Genomic DNA, 22,774 nt, shown 5'->3' on the forward strand with positions numbered 1-22,774 from the left:
TACCGTGTCATGTTTGGTAATCCTCTCAGAAAGATGCTTGAGGCCCTGAAAGCCTGTTCTTCACCAGGTATTGTCCCCTCCGAATAATAAATACACACAGATAAGCAAAAAAAAAACATCTTCTCTGACCAGCTAGCAGGTAGCCATGTTGTCCTGGAGACCACTCCACGTTAAATGTGATCATTTTCACCAGAGGTTTGGTTCATAACAATACCCCGTGGCTGGTGGGCACCGAGGTGTTTAACCTCTAGTTTTTCTTCAAAAGGCAGACTTTGAAACTTGTGCTGTAGACGATAATTCACGTTACATAACGACCGCAGCTATTTTCTTATGCTAACGGCTGCGGCTGCTAACTACGAGCTAATGACGACAACAGGACACCTACTTGGGAAACAGCCAATCAAATCTCAGCGGGGCAACAGCCAATCAGCTTTGGGCATGCGCATTGTTGTTTTCCCCCACATTCACTGCACTTGATGTTGTGTGGCCATTAGCAAATTAGCTCTCATTCCATCCAGGCACTTTAAAAGACCATTTAAAATGTTTATATCAGCCACTGAAATTGTAGAATAGACTAATTATTAATAAGAGCAGTAGCCAAGGATTTTTATGTCATGCATTAATCCAGAATTATGTTAATTTCTCAATAGCTCAACAAAGAATGACTGTTGCTAAGAGGTGAAAGTCAATTATACGTTCCATTGCAATGCCAGAGGTAGTATCAGAGGTTGTGTTTTGTGCTTTTGCCCTGCGTGTTAGTAAATAGCCCCACAACTACATTTAATTGTGTTTATGTCATGCTACCAGCACTACTAGCTACTGGCCGATAGCCGGTTGTTTGGTAACAGAAACGTTACCTTGCCAAGGAAAATAGCTCTGGATTCAGCTGTTAGTCAATTTTACAACTTTTACAACATCATGATTTAAATGAGGGCTATTTAAGTGTTTGTACTGGGAAGTTGATTTACCTCGAAAAAAAAATGATCCTCTGATTAACAGACGTCTCTTTATACATTCATTGCAATGGACTTATTGGCGTTTTCAGTCCAAAATGGCAGCAGCGCTCCCACAGCACCAACTAGTGGCCGTTGTCAAAAAAGCACCAGAGTTTCGCCCCTTTGTTTCTATAGCTCTTTGAGCTCAGTACTACTAAAATCACACTTCTTTCTGCTGTCAGCAGATAGTGCTTTTCCCCACTTGCCCCGAATTTCCAGTAGCATCTCAATTTAGGCTATATGTAGGCCTATATATGGTATACAAACACATTCAGATATTGTCATTTTCTTTCTAAATAACATTTAAGTGATGGCTGTTTTATGGGTTAATTTGTGATTAAAGTGACACTATGTAACTTTTGCTGAACGTATGGGTACGCTTACATTTCATACTAACAATTTGCTGCTAATACTTGAACTTTTAAATGCAGGGCTTTAACTTGTAATGTAATCATTTTACATTGTGGTATTGCTGCTTTAATTAAAGGATCTCAATACACCACTGTCCAACAAATCATCCAGCCAGGAAGAAGAAGGGTTTGCCTGCAACTAAATATGGAATCAAGTCTAAACCAAAGAGGCTGGATACACACACGCACATCTCTTTAATACATTTGTTTTCTATTCAAGTATTGTGAGAATAACCCCCAAGCGAGAATCTGGAGTTTATCATCATCATGTAGAGATAAACTACCTCCATGTATTAACTGGAAACTTTATAATCCCACTAATTCACTGGACTGTGCTAAGAAGAAAAAGTTCGGGGACTTGAAATAATTTACCAAATTAAACACGACTTTAAAAGACATTGGCCTGCAGTTAATACACACCAGAAACAATGTTGAAACAGTTACCTCTGATACTCGCAGCGGGTCGTATTACCCAGCTGTGTCACCCTTGGGTGTTGCAAAAGAGCACGCACCTCTAAGCCAGGAATAATATTTCTGAACCAAACTGAAATGAGCTCTGCTTGTAGGGCAATCACTGTTAATGTCCGTGAAAGGTATGCAGGGACCGGGCAGCGGAGAAAAACAAGTGACGAACCATTTCATCAGCATGCTATGAACACAGGCACCGCTGTCATAAAACAGCAGTTCAAACTAGCATGAGATCGGATGTGACAAATACAGACTCCAGGCTTTTTCATAGTAACAAATATTTATGTAAGAGAGAGTAAATTTGTTTCTTGCCTAACACTAATAAGGCCCATATGATCGGAGACTCTCAGTGACTTTGAACCCGTAAATTAAATACATTAGGTCATCTTGGTAAACATGAGCATTAAAGGGGTATTAGTAAGTATGCTGTGACTTTAAATGACCTCTATTGGTCACCAGAGGGAATTGCAATAATGAGTTATGTCCTTCCAAATGTTGCTCAAATTTTAATCAAATTTACTAAAGGTCAACAAAAGATTTGTCTCAACAGGTGTTTCCATCTGCTGGTTTTATGCAAGAAGTAAGAAGAGGGTGTAACAAGATTACATAATCAAAAGAGGTCCAGTAACTCCAACTTTTTCCTAAAAGCCTAATTTGTTTCTTCTACATGTGATGTTTTTAATTTACTGCCATTTGTGTTTTTTAGTTTGGCGGTTTGCTGATTAAAAGAATAATGAGACATTTTTGGGAATAGTTAACTTTCTTGCAATGAGTTAGAAGAAGTGAGAAGATCGACACCACTATTATATGCATGAGCTAGAGTCACAAAATGATTAGCTTAGCTTAGCATAAAGACTGGAAACAAAGGGAAACTGTTAGCAAGCGTGGCTATGTCCATAGTTTAAAAAATATGCCTACCATAACCTTTAAAGCTTATTTATTAACATTTGTATCTTCTTTGTTAAATAGACTGTGGTGGAAGAAGTACTCAGATATAGTCTAAAAATACTCCATTACAAGTAAAAGTCCTGAATTCAAAATATTACTTAAGTTAAGTACAAAAGTATATCAGCTAAATGTACTTAGCTTATCAAAAGTAAAAGTACTTATTATGCAGAATGGCTCCTTTCAAAATACGACATTATTCTGTTTTCATCACTAACAAATCCATGTAAGAGTATTTTCATACTTTGTATACTACTGGGTAGATTAGTAGTATAGTACTGCATCATATCATAACAGCATTACGTGTTTTTTATGTAAAAAAAAAAAAAAAAAGTCATATAAATGTAGTGGAGTAAAAAGTACAGTATTTCCTTCTGAAATGTAGTAGAAGTATAAAGTAACATAACATAGAAATACTCAAGTAAAGTACCTCAAAACTGTACTTGAGTACTTAGTTACCTTCCATCACTGGAAATAGAATAAAAACTACAATTTGTATGTTTACAGGGAGTTACGTATGTGTACTTGTGTGCAGATTAAACAAACAAGATATGGGTTGATTAGAGAGCTTTAGAGGTGCTTCAGACGGGACCAGGCTAGCTGTTTCCCTCCGTTTCCAGTCTTTATGCTAAGCTAAGCTAACAGTCCGCTGGCTATAGCTTCATATTTACTGGAATAGACATGAGAGCGGTATTTCCATCAAGCTTTTGCATTTTTGTTGTTGATATGCCAACTTTTTCACCTCAGACTAGTATGAAAACACTTTTGTTCTAATAATTAGGTGAATTTCTTGTGTTACAGCAAAAATTTCTAAGGTGCAAATTCAAAATGTGCATAAAAGCAGGTGATGAAAACCATGATCCAATTACAGGTCCAACACAGACACTGAGGGCAGAGGCAATAAATCAGGATTCTAAATACAGTACTGGTCGCTTGGCAAAAGGTGCACTTACAGTTTTTGTTAGTTGTCTCAATTAATTTGCTGATGAAGATTGTGGGGTTGAAAGCTCAAGAAAAAGCTTGTAAGCGGACCTTGAGTTAAGATTATTTTTTCCTATTTCCGAGGTCAGTAACATTCATGAAATATCATGCATCAGTTTTAACTCAAGGTCCACTTATACTCGCTTGTTTGGGAGCATTTGACTGTATCACACAGTTTCCAAGGTCAACAATGAACTCGACGAAAGTGTTGCATGAAAATGTGTGTACCTTAAAAAACTGTGCTTTCCTTGGCAATGTGTCCTCATCTCACCTTTTATTTTGTTTTTTTGCCACATATATAGGTGTAGCGGCAAATGGATGACTAAATGAATGACAAGTAACTTCTCTTGTGGAATCAATGGATTTTGTTTTAGGGGTTCATATACTTTACTTCATCTGATGAAATATCTTGAAACCGTTTACATTATGAAAAGTTAGCATCCACTAAAATTGAAATGCTTTTGTTATTTTCTTCCCCTGGTGTGAAATCGAGCCGAACATACACTGCCAGGGCAAACAAATATTTTTGGGGGCGAAACAAATCTTGGCTCGCTCATAGCACCCATGCTCCATCTGAGCACTTGAACAAACAATCTGAGCATCTGGTGAAATAATCAGAGTATTGATCAACGATGACCAGCCCCCCCCGAAGGCACATTAAGGCAATTTACGTAACAGTACAAATCTTGTTTATTACCCTTTTAATTGCCACATATATAAGATTAAATGAGGTAAATGATGACATTAACTGTGACTCAGCACTCACTGCACACACCTCTGTGCAATGGGAGCGCTGGCAGAGGCCTGGGAGTATAAACCATGATTCCCCAGCACAAGCTCCATGTCAGTGATACCATGAGACTAATGATTAAAACAAGCCTCCTCATCTGTTTGGCTTCTAGAAAGCCAGATTTCCACCCCCTGCGCAGCACTTTTCATTCCAGCAACATTACATAAATCAGTGCACTGCAGAGGAGTGGAAAGGAAGAGTCCCATAAGTAATGAGAGGGAAAAAATACCACATTTGGGTAATAGTTCACTACAGTATAGAGCAGCGTATCTATTAATTGCCTTTCTCAAATGGTTGTTGCACAATCAAAACAAGTTGTTGTGTAATCCACAAAGGTGCAATTAGACCAGATAATAACATTTCTTACCAACAGCGTGGAACTATTTTCCTCTATTTAGGGAAGTCTCATCATTTATCATAAACTCTTGACATGTTAGTGGTTGTAAATCTGTTGCAAATCCACCAAACAATGGTTTTATGTGCCAGCTGGAGTGACTTTGCATGTTTACAGACAGACAGCTGCCAACATTTATAGTGATGTATACTTTTCTTATTTTTATCCATCATGCTCATTGTCAAAAGAGAAAAAGCTGATTTTGAGTTGATCTATCTGAACAGTTAAAAAGCTGAATCTGCATTCCTCACTGCTATATCTCTAAAACATGAATCATCACTTTAAGTCTCCATGACAACACACTTTCTACAACATTATATACACATTTAAACACAGTGTTATAGAGCATATATAGGTGACATTGTGACGGCTGTTCTTACCGTGTTGCGTCCAGTCATAGTTCACAGCTTGTTAGTAGGTCTTTGCCTCGCGCTGGCTGCACGCGGATTGTGCTTCCCACTGTCACAGCAGCGCGCTCTCTGTACCGCGAGCTCACGGGCTGCATCTGCTTTGCTGCGCGCGCGCATACGCACGCACAGGGAACAATTTTTTTAGAGGATGAGATGCAGCTAATTACATCCACTTACTGAAAGTAATAATGACGTCATGGTTCAATAATTCCTACTTTGCTGTGATATTTTCTAATAATATTCCAATAAGATTTTTAAAATACCACTTTCCAATAAGTCACCCTTTATAAAGGGTTTTTAAAGTTATAACCACATTCAGCCATATAAGCTTTTATGCATTTTAATGATTTGTCAACCTTTTACTATAACACTTAATAATATACTAATGCTGTATATATCAGTTATAAGAGGTGTAAGAAGTACTCAGATCTTTAACTTAAGAAATACTCTGTTACAAGTAAAAATACTGAATACAAACACTCACTTAAGCCAAAGTACACATGTACATAAAGTAGGCTATACTCATTATGCAGAATAATATATATTTTATTATCAGATTATAATTATTGATGCATTAATGCAGTAATGTATAAATGATACATGTATAATGTATAAATGATACATTACTTTGATATTGCAGCTGGTAAATTCAAGTACTTATACCGTATCTACTATGTTAATTCCCCCCTGGGGATCAATAAATAAATAAATAGATACATAAATAAATATCATATGTTATTGTCCACTTTGCTAATGTATATAATAGGCTTTCTATGTTTGTAATTTAGATTATTTTTATGCTCGTTGTAGTAGTTTGGTATATTTATAGTGTATTACAATATTCTTTATATTGTGTATACTATAGATATTTATCTAGTGTTGATATGTACTTTTCATTTACTGTTCCGGTGCGTTGCCTGGATAACCTGCGGCTGTAACACAATTACTTCCCAACTTGGGATCAATAAAGTACATCCATCCATCCATCTAAAGTTTTATCTTAATCTATAATATTACATCATACTTTATTTGTTTATTCTATTTTGTATTATTAATCTGATCCTGCAAGGTAACTAAAGTAATCAAATAAATGCAGTGAAGAAGAAGCATAAAGTAGCAGAAAATACAAATCAAGTAAAGTACTACAAGTACCTCAAAACTTAAGTACAGTAGCTACTTAAGTTTTGAGGTACTTGTACTTTACTTGAATACCGTACTTAAGTTTTGAGGTTCTTACTTTATGTCCTGGGTTGCCAGATTGTGGCTGGTGTTCATCCTCCGTTAGTTCCTCATATACTCCTCCAATTGACCGTTTGACCTCTGACCTTCTGGAAAGAAACTGCAGGGCATCTGGATCAAAATCTCATCATTAACATATTAACAACCACAGATTATGATTATTGAACCTTTTATTAATGAATCAATATTTAATATCATAGAAGACTTGCTATTTTTTACTGTTGGCTTATTTGCATTTTGCCCTCTTGACCCTAAATTACATTTATAATCGAACATTTAATGGTTTATTACCTTTTACTAATAACTTACTAACTTCATAACTGCAAATTTGATGCCTTATTAGAAAATGGACAAGTTAAAAAAAAAGCGCATAACACAAAAGTTTTTAACCTGGATTTAACGCTCTTCAAAGTTTATTAGAGCTGCAACGATTAATCGATTAGTTGTCAACTATAAAATTATTCGCCATCTATTTTGATAATCGATTAATCGGTTTGAGAATTTCTTTTAAGAAAAGAAAAGTCTAAATTGTCTGATTCCAGCTTATTAAATGTGAATATTTTCTGGTTTCTTTTCTCCTCTATGACAGTAAACTGAATATCTTTGAGTTGTGGACAAAACAAGACATTTGAGGACGTCATTTGGGCTTTGGGAAACACTGATCGACATTTTTCACCGTTTTCTGACATTTTATAGATCAAACAACTAAACGACTGATCGAGAAAATAATCAACAGATTAATCAACAATGAAAATAAGCGATAGTTGCAGCCCTAAAGTTTATGAAAGTCTAATCTCTGGAAGTTTGTTGCTTCTCTATGTCTGGTTGGGAACAGTTAGCAGCCCTTCACCTGAAGACCTGAGAGGCCGTGAGGGTTCATATGGTAAAAGACAGTCAGAGATGTATTTTAGTCCAAAACCAAAAGAGATTTATAGAAAAGCAGCACGTTAAGCTCTATTCTCTGACACGCTGGAAGAGACCTGAGAACTGGTCTTTGTTCGGAGACCTGAGAAAAGGCCGTTACAGTAATCTAACCTGCTGGAAATGAAAGCATGGATTAGTTTCTCAAAGTCCTGCCTGGATACGAATCCTCTGATTCTTGATATGTCTCTAAGATGGTAGAATGCAGACTTTGTAATTGATTTGACGTGGCAGTTAAAGATTTCTGACTTGGTTTTTGATTTTCAGAGCGCTAACTTTCAGCCTTACTTCTTTTGTGCCAAAGACAATTATTGTCTTAGTTTTGTCTACATTTAGCTGGAGAAAGTCCAGGCACTTTTAGTCCGTTTTTGTTCGGTTGTCTTGCAGAGAGAATCTATGGGACTGTAGTCGCTTGCTGACAGAGCAAGGCAAATTTGGGTGTCGTCTGGATGTTTTTGATAGCTGATATTAAACCTAAAATTTCTCCAAATGTATGCAAAGGGATTGTAAGTCGCTTTAGACAAACCCATCTGCCAAACCAATATATTGTAATTATTATTTCCAGTGGTACCCCTATAATTTTGTACACAGTGTGTTTGTGGTGCTTTATATTCTGTTTTTTTGGCTTGCAGAATTTCCTATGGTATCTTTGTCAGCTAATGTACACTGTGGTCAAAATATTATGCTAAATATTACCCTCATCACATTCATAAGGTGAAGTAAACTCCCCGTCCCTCCCACATGTGTACCAATCACATCAAAACTTGGACATACTTTATGACAGCCTGTCAAACATCTGGACCTTCCTCGCACTGTTAAGACTGACACAAATACACAGGAAGCTTTTATCTGTGTATCTGATTACGCAGTGAAACTGTAAGTCAGAGTTGTATTTCTGATTCCTGTGATGATGCACAGAGCTGTAAACAAGTCCTCTGGGACGGCACTCAAAACAGAACCAGATGGGCGAAAACAATTCACAAAAGAACATATTCTCCATGAAAAATTGGGGCATTGTAGGGGTTTCATCTCCTAACTAGATACAGAAAACAGCTGGTTTTGGTCTCTTTTGCTTGACATCCTTTCTCTTTCTGTCTCTCTTCCTCCTCAGGTGCTTTTCGTAGCAGGAAAAGTGCAGGTGTTGCTAATAACATTAACAATGGCTCCATTCTATACAGGTGTCCCAGTAAGCCACGACAGTGTGACAGTGAGTCAGCATATACAATACCATGACCCTGAAACTGGAGCAGTTAATGGAATTCAGCCATCATTCATTTTATTATTTACACCTACAGCCTTTCCTACTGTGACTTGTCAAAATGTCTATAAAAAAGGGCCTTTGGTACAGTGAGAATATCATCCCCGGGTCATTATTAAGTACAGAAGTTAATTAAAGGTTTTATTGATAACATTTTTATGTAGACGAATATTTGAAAAAAAAAAAAATAATAATAATAATACATCTACAGAGCCTTTAGAAAGGTGCCGAAAAAAGTATGGCTTTTCCTGAAAAAAAATATTATGATTGTGAATTAATCATTTGCCGTATCCAAAGTGAATGTTTTGTTTAACTCTGTGGAAGATATCTGACGTTTGGTTCCCAGTGCTAACAAGACTAAACAGATAAATGGCTGAGATTGACGGTAAGTGCCTGGCAACGACTTGTTGTGAAGTAAATGCAATGGAACATCTAGTGGCTGAATGTTATCAATGTTATCAGTAGCACTTTTAAAGTTAAAATCTAATTTCATCAAATTAACGCTAAACATTTAACTAGAAATGACATGCTGATGATGCAAATGAGACGATTTTGAGACCCACATTTTACATGGGCTTCATCCAGTGTTTTTAATTTTAAGTTTTTAAAAAAAAAAGGTTTTGTCTAATATGAATTTGCAGACCTTTTGACTTCACTGTGGTTCCCAGCCTATGTGTAAATCTGAGGGGTCACAATGTGATTATCAATAGGGCTGTGTATTGGTAAGAATCTGGTGATAATTGTAAACAAGGCAATATATTGTGTTTTTTAAAATATAATATTAGGAAAACTGTCATATATCGCAAACTGTCAATATTGCGATACTCGATACATCAGTACACCCCTAACTAACAAGCTGTGAAATGAGAAAAAAATAAATTCCTCAGGCCTCTAAAACCTCTAAAAGCCATTCAAATAGAATAATCTGAGAAGGTAACTTTCACTATTTGATGAAATGCTCCCAACTCAAAGATGTGCAACCTGTGACGAGGGATCATAAGCAGCTTCATCTTAAAGGGTCACAAGCCAAAAAAAGGTTGGAGACTACCATAACAGGAACAGCACAAGTGTAATTAATAACATAATTATATAAATAATGACTTTATTACAGTAAGGTGTGCCATGAGGTTCCATGGCCCTGGTTCGTGTTATGCATGCTGGCTTATTGGGACACTTACTGTGCGTTCCAATACCAATACTACCATACTATTTAGTATGCCAGAAAAAGATTTAGTGTGTCCCAATACATACTATGTCAAATGCAGTATGCCAAAAATACCAGGATGTCCTACTGCATCCGGTCACATTTTGCAGTATGCAAGCCAGCATGCTTTTCTAGCTATTCTGACCCACAATCCTTTGTTTGGCGGATATATGAGCAAGAGGGTCAAAGGTCAAGGCGTAATGTTATGATGAAGTATTATGTCCCAATTGTATGCATACTGCATGCAACGGTACGTACTTTGTAAGGGCAGCTGCAGTACGTACTAAAAGTAAAAAGAAAAAGTATGCGATTTTGAATGTGTGTTTTAAGATTGGTTTATTTTGACAAGTCAAAACAAAGACAGGTTTGTGTGAGATAAGATGACAACTCATTATTGGCATTATATTCAAAGGTCCTGCACACTCCTGCACATGAGACACAGCTCTGCTAGGATTATGTGAGATCATTAAACTCAATAGGCCCATAATGATAAAGGTGTAAGTAGTTGTCCCACCGTAAAACACGACTGTGGGTGTACCATGAGCGAGTGGAGGCTTTTAAACGTCTTGATAACTTCATTCTTATGAAACTTCTATCTATCTTTAGATGAGGAACCTGAGACAGGACATTCAGTTTCATCTGCTGTCCCACATGCTGTAGTCAAACCAAAATCCCACTGCACTGAGGACATACAAGAATAATCAGTATGAGTATAATCTAAGTAGGGCATCATCCTTTATTCTGACTTGGAGGCCACTAATCAGTTTATGAGATATGACTGTTCAGTTCTTGTTTGGTAAATGTGGAGTTTATCAAAATATCTCCTGTGACGCCATTCATTTATTTTCATAACAGCAGCTCCATCTCCTGATTGTCTGTGGTAATACACCAATGATCTGTTGCGTTATGTCCCTTCTTTCCTAAAGTACAATATTTAAATCTTACAAATGTATTTTTATGTATAAAAAGATCAAATGTTTTTAAAAATGAATGGGGCAAAAACTTACCAATTAATCACTGTTACCCCACTGATTTGACCCACGTGTAAGAAGTTTTTTTTCTTCTTCATTTTTGTAATTCACAGTTTATGATCTTTTATATTCTAGAGTTAAACTTATGTTAAAATAAAGAGACTTTCAGCAAAGATACAGGTTGTTTAGGTGGTGGAGAAATTAGTGTAGTGAAAACACCTCACAAAAAGGGTGGGGTGGGGGTTAATGATGAATCACAGCTGCATATGTGTCTCATATTAGGCTGATTGGTAATTAGTTGCACGGTATGTCAGCTAACTTAAAAAGGCCTGATCACTTTTATGCATGCATTTTCATAATAATCACAAACACTGCAAAAAAAGAAAAGGATGGTTGGGTAATTTTTTTAATTTATTTTATTTGTTTATTTAATTTTGTGTGTACATGTGTATATTGTATGTGTTTTATTATTTCATGTGCGTAGTGTTTCACTAAATTTGGTGACTGCTGATTTCAGTCTTGTTGTAACTGTTGCCATTAGTGTGATATTGGTTATTTCTTTTATTTTTCTTACTGATGGGGTTGAGAGGGAAAAATAGATGAAAAAAATAGAAGACTACTCATTTGCTCTGTGATTTATATGCCTTGCAATATTCTTCAAATTAAAAAAAAAAAAAGGGGAAAAAATGGTTGGGTTGTGATAGTATATTTTATGTAGCACAAATTATTTAAAGGTCCTAAATGTGTATACGAGAAATACAGGTGTCATAATATTCGTTATCATTCGCTATAGCTTATTATTGCTTTTTTTGCCTGCCGAGCGAAGTAAAGCCATGAAACAATACGATTCAAGATTCAAGCCCTTTATTGTCATTGTGTAGTACAACGAAATTAGATTGTGACAATCCCATAGGTGCTAAAAAAGATAATACAATAAAGAAAGAGAGAATGCAATATATATGATATATATATATATATATATATATATATATATATATATATATATATATATATATATATATATATATATCATATATATTTATATATGATATATATATTTATATATATCATATATATATATATATAAATAAGATGACAGTTTTGCCAGATTACAGCTTTGTCAGATTATTGCATTATTAATTTGAAAATAAATTACAATTGCTACTCATATAGTCGATTAAAACAAAGTTAAAGCTAATTTAAAGACAAATCCAGGCCAATTCATCTTTGGGAGACTTTTGGTAGGGAGGGGACTGATTTTCAAAGATAACAAGATGAGTTCGTTTTAAACACCAAACCACCCCGGTGTTCTTAATGTGACGGCTCAACTACCGACACCGCCCCCTCCGGACTGCTCTGTGCCACAAAAGCAGTACACCCTGTCGAGTACTGCGCCATCGCCAGTGACGTAAGTAGCTGTGTGGTTAGAAGAAGGCTAGCTCTCTGCTCTCTCTGAATCGCTCGCTTAAAGGACGACCTAAACTAACTCATTTGACCGATTTTACCCGAAAGCAAGACATTTTACTCGTACAGGTCGTGGTGAGTATTTTGTCCCCAGACATTTTTCATTTTTCCTTCCTTTTTCTTTTGTTTTTGGATGTTTTTTCAACGATGTTTTTCCTATTTTGGACAGAACGTAGTGTGCTGGCTAGCTGCGTTAGCTTACTAAGCTCGGACACGCTCATCCTCCTCAGAAACAGTTTTTAGAAACACGACGCGTTGGATGCATCTTAGCTGCAGTTTCCTACATTTTTCTGCAAGTTTGTGTAGCTTTGTTTTTGTAGCGTTTATTGTGAAGATTTTTCCTTGACGGGACTGGTTTGTTTTTGGCACGCTTCTCTTCTCAGGCTAAGCTAAGCTAAGCTAAGCTGGCTAACAGCGTCAGAGGCTGCTGGTGGTTCATAGTCGCAGCTTCACCCTGATCCATCATTGTTTACAGATTATCCACCACGCATTTATCAGCATTTTGCAGCAGGTTTTGTTTTTTGCAAGCAGAGGAAACTGGTCTGATTGCTGTGTATATTTTTTTTATGCTTTTGGATTGGTGGTTGCTAGGGGCTCAGAGCCGGAAACAGGGCCGGTGTTACACACTAAAGAGCCCGGTGGTGGCGCTGTCCTGTGCTGGTCCACACTGGTGTGTTGTGTGGATGGTTTTTAGGTGATTTTTGATCCCCCAGATTTTGGTTTTTCTGGCTCAGTCAGTTTGTTTTTTGTGGAGTAGATTTTTCACCTGTTTTTTTTCCTTCACTTGATGGAAGAGTGATTTTTTTTTTTTTCTTCTGATTTTGCAAGTTTTGGACTGCCAATGGCTTCAGTTCTGCTGTTACATAAACGTTACAAATACACATTTTATTAATTAAACGTTTATTGATCTGAATGAGTATTATGGCTGTTTATGTGTATCTAAAATCAATGCACGCCTTCACATTCACCCCTTGGTAGGCCTCAGATACACCCACAAGCCAAGGAATAACATTGTGTTTAGTCTATATGAAGTGGAAAATACATTCAAAACACATGGTGGTCCCAGAAGATCAAGGAGAGGAAAATATGCACATTCTCAAAATTGTTTGTGGTCCCTTGAGATCATGCTTAATGTTATTCTGCATCCCAGCATTGGTCACATCACTGAGTGCTAAAAGTGAAATCTCTATTATCCCTGAAAGTCTGTTTAAATATCTTCTACTTCCCCTGTCCCTCTTTCTTAAATTTAAATGGTGGAACTCACCTCTAGTATGTTTTCCTGGGTTAATGATAGTACTTATTTTTACCTTGTCATATCCTCCTAGTTTTGATTTATTATAAGTCAGTGATACCTACTCGGTTTAATGTAATTAATTGATTAAGGAGTATGACAGAGATGGGCCAACCCAAGTTTAGACCATAAATCATGAATTTGCATTACTCCCATTACATTTAATTAGGTCGCCTATTGTCCTACTTTAAGCCACCACAGTTGATTATTAAATTTTACGCCTCTGTAATATTAAGCATTTATCACACTACTGAGTGCTAACAGTGAAATCTTTATTTTCCCTGAAAGTCTGTCTAAATATCTTCTACTTTACCTGTCCTTTTTCTTAAATTTAAATGGTGAAACTCAACTCTAGTACGTTAATGATAATAATAATAATAATAATAGTGCTTATGTTTACCTTGTCATATCCTCCTAGTTTTTATTTATAATAAGTCAGTAATACATAATTGGTTTATTAAAATTAAACTGATATGCCTGCATGATTAAGGAGTATGACGGAAATGGGCCAACCCATGTCTAGACCATAAATCATGAATTGACATAACTCCCATTACATTTAATTGGGTAGCTTATTGTCCTACCTCAAGCCACCACAGTTGCTTATTAAATGTGATGCCTCAGTAATGTTTTGTCTAAACATAAAAATGCCTTTAAGTTCACATGACTTCAGTTACAGATATGATATAGAGGTCACATTAAGGTTTTTAAGGTCGGTTCACGCAAGTAGATCCTCTGCTGACATAACTCTCTAAAAGGGCTTCACCAACACTGCTTATACAGAACAAACTACAACCATGTTTCATAAGGGCTACTACACAAACAAGCATAAAGAGATCAACTAGGGCCTACCCAATACACGTTTCTGTCCAGTTAGTGATATGAGTGTAATGGTTTTGATTTGTTTCTCTTAAACTTGGATGTGTACTGTATTGTCTCAGTTCTAGCAGCTTAGATGTTGCACTAAAACGTGCATTAGGGTCGGGTTGTAGTCCCAAAGTGGCTAGTTGTAAAGGGATTTACATGGAGAGCCACGCGCTGTGTTAGTGTTTGCATCACCACTAAGCTCCTGTACACACTCCAACCAGGTAAGACTTGGTACAAATAACCCTGCTCAACTTGACTGAGGTGTGTTTTCTGTCACCTCAGTATAAATCGTGAGGGGCGAAGGTCGACACCAGCCCAAACTGATCCCCCCCAGCCCACAGTGTCAAACATCAGACAGACGACAGCAGCCCTGCACACAGACGCTATGGAGTGAGTGATGAATGTTCGACCCCCTGTCAGCCAGGGGGGAGGGGGTTACTGTTGATGCCACTACTACTGTTTTCATGTTATCAGGGCTCACTTCCCGCCTCCAAATTCACACAAGTCTCTGGGCTACACTGAGTACCCGCATCCTCCCTTGTGTGTATTAGAATAATAGTATCACACCCTGTTTATTGGATAATGAGTCCGCTGTGCAGTACCCGAAGAGAACACATTTTTAAGCCTTGAAAACTCCAGTGGATATAAATAAGCCTGGTGTTGTTGGTGCTTTACAAACAGAGATCCTTTGTTCTGTGGGAAATACAGTATATTGATAAAATAGAGCATGACATCAGATTATATCATGGTATAGTTTAAATGGTGCATCACAGCTAAATTATACAGTTTTCTGAAAATGTGTATCTGCTCCTGCTGGGTGAAATGAACAGTAACTTTGTGCCCGCTTTGCCATCATATTCACCTGATTAATCCCCAAAAAACAAAATCACCCATTCCTAATTTAATACTGTACAAAAGCACCAACAGACCTACCAACAAATTCAGTTAATGAATAATTAAAAAAAATAATACTGCGAGACTCAGCCACCTCTGAACTCGTCAACTCTAAAGATTAAGCCTTCTTCACATCTTTGGAAAATTAGACCTGCCGCTACGTGACATTGAAAATATATTTGACGAGCCCCAAATGGTGTTATAAGCTCTGTAATATGTCAAAACCAGGTCCTGTTTCTGTCACTCAGGTGAAGGTGAACATCATGTTGAAAACACCGGCGATGGTTATTTATGTTGATAATATAAAGGATCACTTCACAACACATGACTAACTGCGGTTACGTGTTGCACATATTGAACCATACAAGGCATTAAAGCTCACTTAAAAGTCCTTGAATATAATGTGCAGTAGCATACTGGAACCAGTTATTTATAAATCAGGCTAATGTTTAACCTCCTGTACAGCCGAATAAGTATCTCATAATATTACTATATTTTGAATGTAGCAATATAAAACTGTGTGGTATGAAAGAATACTCTATTGTAGCCACTTGATAACACCACACTTCATATCCTGGAAATACAACCGTCTGATTTAAAGGTTTGTATTCTAGTGTTAGTTCTTAGTAAATGTAAGTCAGGATGTTTTTGAGTTTGTTACAGGCCTCAAATGTGGATGGTTATTATTCTTCATTTGGTTGGTTTGTTGCGAGCATGTGGTGACAAATGAGAGATACATTTTCCATCACTCTGGATTATTTTTAGACTGCGAGGGAGTTAGTGGTCATTGAATAGAAGGGAAGAATATTATGCAGCTACACTTTATGCAAGGAGTAATTTCAAAGTTAGAACAGGTTTGGACGTGTCTCCTGTTGAAACAAAAACGGGTAAATCGCCTCATCAACCTCCAACTTCCTGCGGCTTTCTCCTTTTTGTCGTCAGCACTTTTTTGATTTTAAACGTTTTAATTTCCCAGGACAGCCCGCTGATCATGTGCGCTGTTGTCCTGATTCACGGTCACCACAGGAGAAGCTCAGAGGGGTGAACGTGACTCATTCTGCCACTAAATCTGGGGCTTGTCTGTGTGTCTTCCTGCTTAGTCGTTCACCCACCGCCGCCAGCCTGATGGCCAGCAACATCACCAACAAGACCGACCCACGCTCCCTCAACTCCCGGGTCTTCATCGGCAACCTCAACACCCTGCTGGTCACCAAGGGGGATGTCGAGGCCATCTTCTCCAAATATGGCAAGATCGTAGGCTGCTCTGTCCACAAGGGCTTCGCCTTTGTTCAGTTCGCCAACGAGAGGAACGCCCGATCTGCCGTCGACTCCGAGGACGGGAGAATGATTGTCGGGCAAGTGCTTGGTAAGGATTCAATGTTTACGGGTTTTTTTAATGACTATACTTTTAAGCTAAATCTGTTCTCATATTTTAAGCCATTAGGACAGCAGTTCCCAACCTTTAGAGCTTGCGACCCCATAAAACAAAACACTATTTTAAGGTCCGGTGCGTAGGCTTTGGCAGCATCTAGAGGCGAGGTTGCAGATTGCAACCAAGTGAAACTTTAGAGCCATTGTTTGGTTTGTCCGTTCTGAGCTACTGTAGAAAACATGGCGGCCGGCTGTGTGAAGAGGACCCGCTCCCTATGTAGATAAAAAACGTCTCATTCTCAGGTAACGAAAACACGACTCTTTTTATCAGGTGATTTATACTCTAAAGAAAACACTTATTAATATCATATTCCATTTCTGCCTATAGATCCCTCTAAATGTTACACACTGTTCCTTTAAGGTCCTTCGCCACAGGTTGCATAATGTAAACAGTAATATTAAAGGTTATTTTATTTGAATGAGTTGAATAATATTAAGGCATTAGGAGGTAAAATTAACAAATACCTCATAAGAAAAAAAGCAAAGAGAAGAGAGAAATCTGAAGAGAGAAAAAAAACATATTGGCAGATTTACCTTGTGAATCCTTGTTGCCATTCTGGTCTCTCAGTTTGGAACCTCTGCAGTAGGAGACCATGGTGCCAAAGCTATGAACAAAAAATAAAAACACTACAAGTTAATATCTCAAGGCTGCAGCTTTTAAAATGAGAAGTTCTGGTGCACTTTTAACTCAAAAGATTTAGCTTTCTGTTGTGACCTCCTGCGAGGTTAAAGATCCAAACATATTTAAGACAAGAAAAGTCTGCATTGAATCATGTGCGTTAAGATTTTCCCACTAAAAACTACTCCATATCTGTCACTGAATAATCCAGAATCTATGAATATGCAAATATTTTCACAAGCACTTCTGGACACAAGAAGTCTCTTACTTCACTGAAACATCCATTTAGTGTGGTGGAGGTTTCAGGGTTTCCACATCACACATGCGTAAGTTGCATACTGGATTATGATTGGCATCCAAACTATTATACTTGTGTGCCGTTCACATCTTAAATTCAGATTTAAGGTGAGCTCAGATAAACTTTCCTCCTTGAGCAGATGAATGTGAAAACACTTAGTGTAAAACTCTGCACATACATCATTCTGCACAAGAGAAATAATAATAAGCAACATAACATTTTTAAGTGAAGGGGGAATTTGAGTGACAATTCTAAGTGCACATTGAGTCTACAACTGTTGTATGAAATGTGCTATATAAATAAAACTTGAATAAGTAAGTTTGTGTTGGACAAACGTCCAGCTCTGAGTACAATGAGATGCTGAGAACAAGACATTCAAGTGCTGGTAAAACTCCAAATGCATTGTTAATCTTTCCAACATGTTGGCTTCAGTTCATAGTAAGTTTATTTCGATAGTAATTTTCAAAATCTATTCTAAAGGTAAAATAATGCTCAATTTTCAAAACAGTTTAGTAGTTAGAGGAACTTTATCTGAAGTCCTCTCATCACTCATTGATCTATGATCTGTTTGTTTTTCTTCTCAGACATCAACTTGGCTGGAGAACCCAAACCACACAGGTCAAAAACCACCAAACGCTCGGCCGGAGACATGTACAGGTCAGTCTCTGACACTGATTCTGATACTAACAACGCCACAGCTGTACACACTTCTCAAGAAGAATACCTCAAGTGAGCGTGGCGAAAAAAAAAAAAGCAAAAGTATCATAAAAGCTCAGCTGACTTGAGAAGAATTGATGCTATCACTGTCTGCATATTTCCTCACACTGACTCTTTTTGTCTTTTCTTCCTGAACAGCAGTTCCTCATTTGAACTCGACTATGACTTTCAGAGAGATTATTACGACAGGTGAGTCTCCCTCTGTCTCTCCGCTTGAAAGAAACGGTGACACATTTTTGTCCGTCATCCGTTCTGTATTTCCTGAATTCTTCCTGTCACTCTGCTTGTGTCTGCACAATGCTGTAAATCATGCGTAACAATAGTGTTTTGTTGATGCTGAAAGTAATGCATAATGTTGTTTACTTTTAGTCTGTGAGAGTAGGTGACACATTTATCAAATACAGTCTTTAACTCATTGAATAAAACTGTAAATTTCCACCACAGAGCACTCAAGACTAGACTAGAGTCTGTTAATTTGTCTTTAACATTGTCCTGTGTTTGATCCAAGAATGTACTCGTACCCGTCCCGTGTTCCCGCTCCCCCTCCGCCCTTGTCGCGGGCCGTGGTCCCGTCCAAGCGCCCGCGGGTCGGCGTGAGCGGAGGAAGCAGCCGGCGAACCAAGAGCGGCTTCTCCTCTTCCTCCAAGAGCGGTCAGAAGACTTCCTCTTCCAGAACAAGTGAGATTTATCATTATTACATTCAATTATTTTTTTACTTTTGAGGAAAAATGAATGGTGGCACCATCTAAGCTGTTTTGAGTATTAAAGTGGTACAACAGTAAAACAAAAAATCAACTTTAAGCCACTGAAATTAAAGTTTTCATGAGATGAATATGTGCATATGGTTGCACAGGCTTTTCAAGTACCAGGTTAACTTTATATTAAATTAATAAGTAGGTGTTGTGGACACACGCAATGTTTTGATAATCAAACAAAAACTAGATATCGGCTGGTTTCAGTATCTAAAATGTAAGTATTTCCTGCTTCTGTGTCTTTCATGTCTTTGCTAATCAAACACTTTTGGCTCCTTTTAATTATTATTTAGACAAAGTAAGCTGAAATTGATGGAGTAATTGTTAGATTTAGGGCCGAAATGATCAGTGGATCAACAGAAAATGAATTTAATTGTTTAGTCAGTTAGCAAAATGGCCCAAATTCTCTGGTTCAAGCACTGTGTGTGAAATCGGATAAATTGGTCAGACAAAAACATGCAGTTTGAAAACTAGGGAAATTGCATTTTTCAGTATTTTCTGTATCAATACCTATAGGTAATAAGTCACAGTCCTTGGCACAAATTAACTATTTTAACCAGGCCCAGTGTATGTTAATCTTTATTGGACAGTTGTATGTTTGTCTGTGGATGGAAAAGATTTCTTATCACTATTTACAAGCCTTTTGTCTCCATCATATATGACTCAAGTTGCTCACTCTGCAGTGAAAGTGGATGAGCTTCAGACCATCAAGCGGGAGTTGACCCAGATCAAAAGCAAAGTGGACGACCTGCTGGATAGCCTGGAGCGCATGGAGAAGGACCACAGCAAGAAATCCGGTAGGGAGGGACGCAGTATGATTTTTTTTTTTTTTTTTTTTTTTTTTTTTTTTTTTTTTATATATAAAGGGGAGTGAAGAGTGTCTGACTCCTACTTCTGTAGTCATTTTTCTCTTGGAAAAATACACAAACGGAGGCACTAGTATTTGACCAGATGGGTTGCACAGAGCCACAACTTCTCTGACTCTGATTTCTGAATTTCCGGCAGGAGGCAAGGGTATGAAAACGGAGCCAGGCGAGGTGACTTCACCTCTGCACCCAAGCAAGAAGGACGAGGGGTTAAAGAGAGAGAGGGAGTGCCAGGAGATGAACGACTCCGACGAGGAGGAGGACGACGACGAGGGCGACCTGCTGGAGGAGGAAGAGGTGCCAATGCCGCTTTTTTTGTTTAGCTTAGCATTAAGAGCAACTGATACATTTCATGACTATTTTCATGCCAGCACATTTATAAAACAGCGGGTTTTCAGTGCATACACCAAAATTCTAATAACACTCAAACTGAAAGCCCTTAACCCTTAAAATAATCTTATTTTAAAACTGTTAAGTTTGACCTATGGCCTTGAGATGGATTACACGGTCAAGCCCACATAGATAACAAGTTCAATGACATCAGTGTTGAAATGATGAGTGGATCAACAGGAAATATATTTCTAACAATTTTTGATGCTCGATTAATCATAAGTCAAATATCAAGCAGAATATTTGCTGTTTCCAGCTTTTGAAATATTAGAATTTGCTGCTTTTCTTTGTTTTTTATATAATTTGTAGTTTTAATGATGTCACCTCGGGCTCTGGCAAATTATGATGTTTTTTTTTTTATATGCGATAGGCTAGATGATTAACCAATTTACCCAAAAAAATTAATAAAAGAGCTCCAGTAAAATGATCCAGGCTGATATATCGGCCACTATTGGCTCATTGCAGATATATTGTATAGTTAACTGTGTGTAAGACGGCCTAAACGTAACGAGACATTTCAGTACAGAAGATCAAGTGTGACGTCGTTTAGAAACGGTGTCACATTACATAGTTTGTCCAGCAGAGAGAGCCGACAAGTTGATTTTTACTCTGTAAAATATCCCACGCAGTATGTGTCTTGGTCACAATTATTAAAAAAAAAAAAAAAATTAAGGGTATCAAGATTGTTTGTTTTCATTTTTTAGATTACTTTTATATTCTCATATCTTGTATGAGTCAGGCTATATTAAATCAATTGACTAGTTGCAGCTCTAGATACTTTGACACCAATAGTAGCACACCAGTATATTTGTGTAATCCTAAAAGTAATTTCTTTAAACCCTTTTTGAAACTCACGTGTTGTAAACCTTTACATGTTTAAAGTGTTCACATTACGCCCCACTGCTGTTGTTACACAACATTTAAGTTTTTATCACATTTCATCACTAAATCACAAGTCGCTCATTCAACCTGCAGGTGAAGAGCCAAGGGGAAGAGGATGATGAGGAGGAGGAAGGAGAGCACGTGGAAGGTGACGACGAAAGCGTCAACGGCGAAGAGGACTCGTAGGCACGGACCGCACCGACGCATGCAGCGTACACTCAGCTTCCCGTAGGAACTCGGACTCCTGTTTTAACACATGTTGTAGAGCAAAACACACACAAGCATGGTTCACACTATCTGTTGTCCCATTGTCCCTAAAGCCGATAGTTTTTTCTGTTTGGTTTTTGTTGTTATTTTGGCCAGTTGTCCATTGTTGCTGTGACGGGAATAACTAGCTGTAGGTTTCGGTTTGTGTTTTTACGGCGTCGTTACTTGCCTTCAGGAGAAGACGGATTAACACAAGACTGTTAATGTTCTCAGAGACGACAGCTCGACGGACATGTCTTAACGAGAGGACGGAAATTCAGCTACGATAGAACGGTTTTTAGGTTCAGTGTGTTTTTCTTCATCGGTGAGTTTGTTTGACCTTGTGTGTCTGTATGTTAATGTCAGTTTTTTATACTATTCAGTTTCAGTTCAAATGTAAAGAAATAAATTGCAATAAAATATTAAAATGGAAAAAGTGCTTCTCTGTTTTTTCTTTTGCTTTTTCCCCCACAAACTACAGCACGACGGTGATTTCTGGGGAAACAAAGTGAATTTTCTAGTAACAATGAAACCGACTAAAATGATGCACAACTATTAATTTATCCTCCAGTTAAAAAAGTTTTAACAAAAATAAAAAGCACTTCCTTCTGCGAAAGAGCTTACAGGAATTGTACTCAAAAGTAAAACCAAAGTTTATTACAACTTTTTAAAAACAGTGTAGCTTTGGCCACTGGTTCTAAAAGTTATGAGAACCTTATAATCCCCGAAGTAATTAAGATCTCTTAAAGGAACAGTGTGTAGGATCTAGCAGTGAGGTGAGGAGATTGCAACCAACTGAAGCCTCTCCTGTGTGCCAAGCGTGTTGTAGAGCTACGCTGGCCGACACAAAAACACAAATGGTTGAAGCAACAGAGAGTCGCGGTGATGGGCGTGAGTAACGTTATCGACTACGGCCCAAGCAGGAAAAGTTAAGTTTGGTTTGTCCGTTCTGGGCTGCTGTAGAAACATGGCGGACTCCATGAAGACGGTACCCCTCTCCCTACGTAGATATAAACATCTCATTCTAAGGTAACGAAAACACGATTCTTTTCAGGTGATTATACACTAAAG

General features: G+C 37.6%; 2 protein-coding genes across 14 annotated transcripts in view; one reads left to right on the plus strand and one right to left on the minus strand.

Annotated features, from left to right (window-relative positions):
* LOC119498104 (zinc finger protein GLIS1) overlaps positions 1-17,486 on the minus strand; it is a 62,984-nt gene extending 45,498 nt beyond the window's left edge. Inside the window, exons 1-3 of one of the 2 annotated variants that reach the window (XM_037786605.1) lie at positions 17,468-17,486; positions 6,631-6,721; positions 5,364-5,496 (exon numbers count right to left, since the gene is read on the minus strand). The gene's annotated coding sequence lies outside the window, so the exon portion shown is untranslated. Of the gene's footprint in view, positions 1-5,363; positions 5,497-6,630; positions 6,722-11,022; positions 11,167-17,467 lie in introns of those variants that run through there. The other variant, XM_037786604.1, reaches the window with a different exon arrangement.
* On the plus strand, positions 11,360-22,142 carry LOC119498105 (heterogeneous nuclear ribonucleoprotein C). 12 transcript variants are annotated; one of them, XM_037786608.1, is made up of 9 exons: positions 11,360-11,383; positions 14,891-14,998; positions 16,603-16,868; positions 18,435-18,579; positions 18,706-18,756; positions 19,076-19,245; positions 19,988-20,116; positions 20,328-20,482; positions 21,551-22,142. In XM_037786608.1, the coding sequence occupies exons 1-9, from the start codon at positions 11,376-11,378 to the stop codon at positions 21,641-21,643; spliced, it is 1,125 nt and encodes a 374-aa protein (XP_037642536.1). In that variant the 5' UTR covers positions 11,360-11,375; the 3' UTR covers positions 21,644-22,142. The 12 variants fall into 12 exon arrangements, with proteins under 12 accessions (XP_037642536.1, XP_037642538.1, XP_037642534.1 ...); XM_037786610.1 differs by having other exon boundaries at positions 11,361-11,383; positions 20,003-20,116; XM_037786606.1 differs by having other exon boundaries at positions 11,363-11,383; positions 20,325-20,482.
* The last annotated feature ends 632 nt before the right edge of the window (positions 22,143-22,774 follow it).

This window comes from Sebastes umbrosus, chromosome 12 (assembly GCF_015220745.1).
Source record: "Sebastes umbrosus isolate fSebUmb1 chromosome 12, fSebUmb1.pri, whole genome shotgun sequence".
Lineage (NCBI taxonomy): Eukaryota > Metazoa > Chordata > Actinopteri > Perciformes > Sebastidae > Sebastes > Sebastes umbrosus.

Excerpts from the sequence above, each read along its gene's own strand:
- LOC119498105 (XM_037786606.1), top strand. Across the intron at positions 18,757-19,075 it reads CAGAGAGATTATTACGACAG|AATGTACTCGTACCCGTCCC; the intron begins GTGAGTCTCCCT and ends GTTTGATCCAAG. Across the intron at positions 20,117-20,324 it reads GGACCACAGCAAGAAATCCG|GAGGCAAGGGTATGAAAACG; the intron begins GTAGGGAGGGAC and ends AATTTCCGGCAG.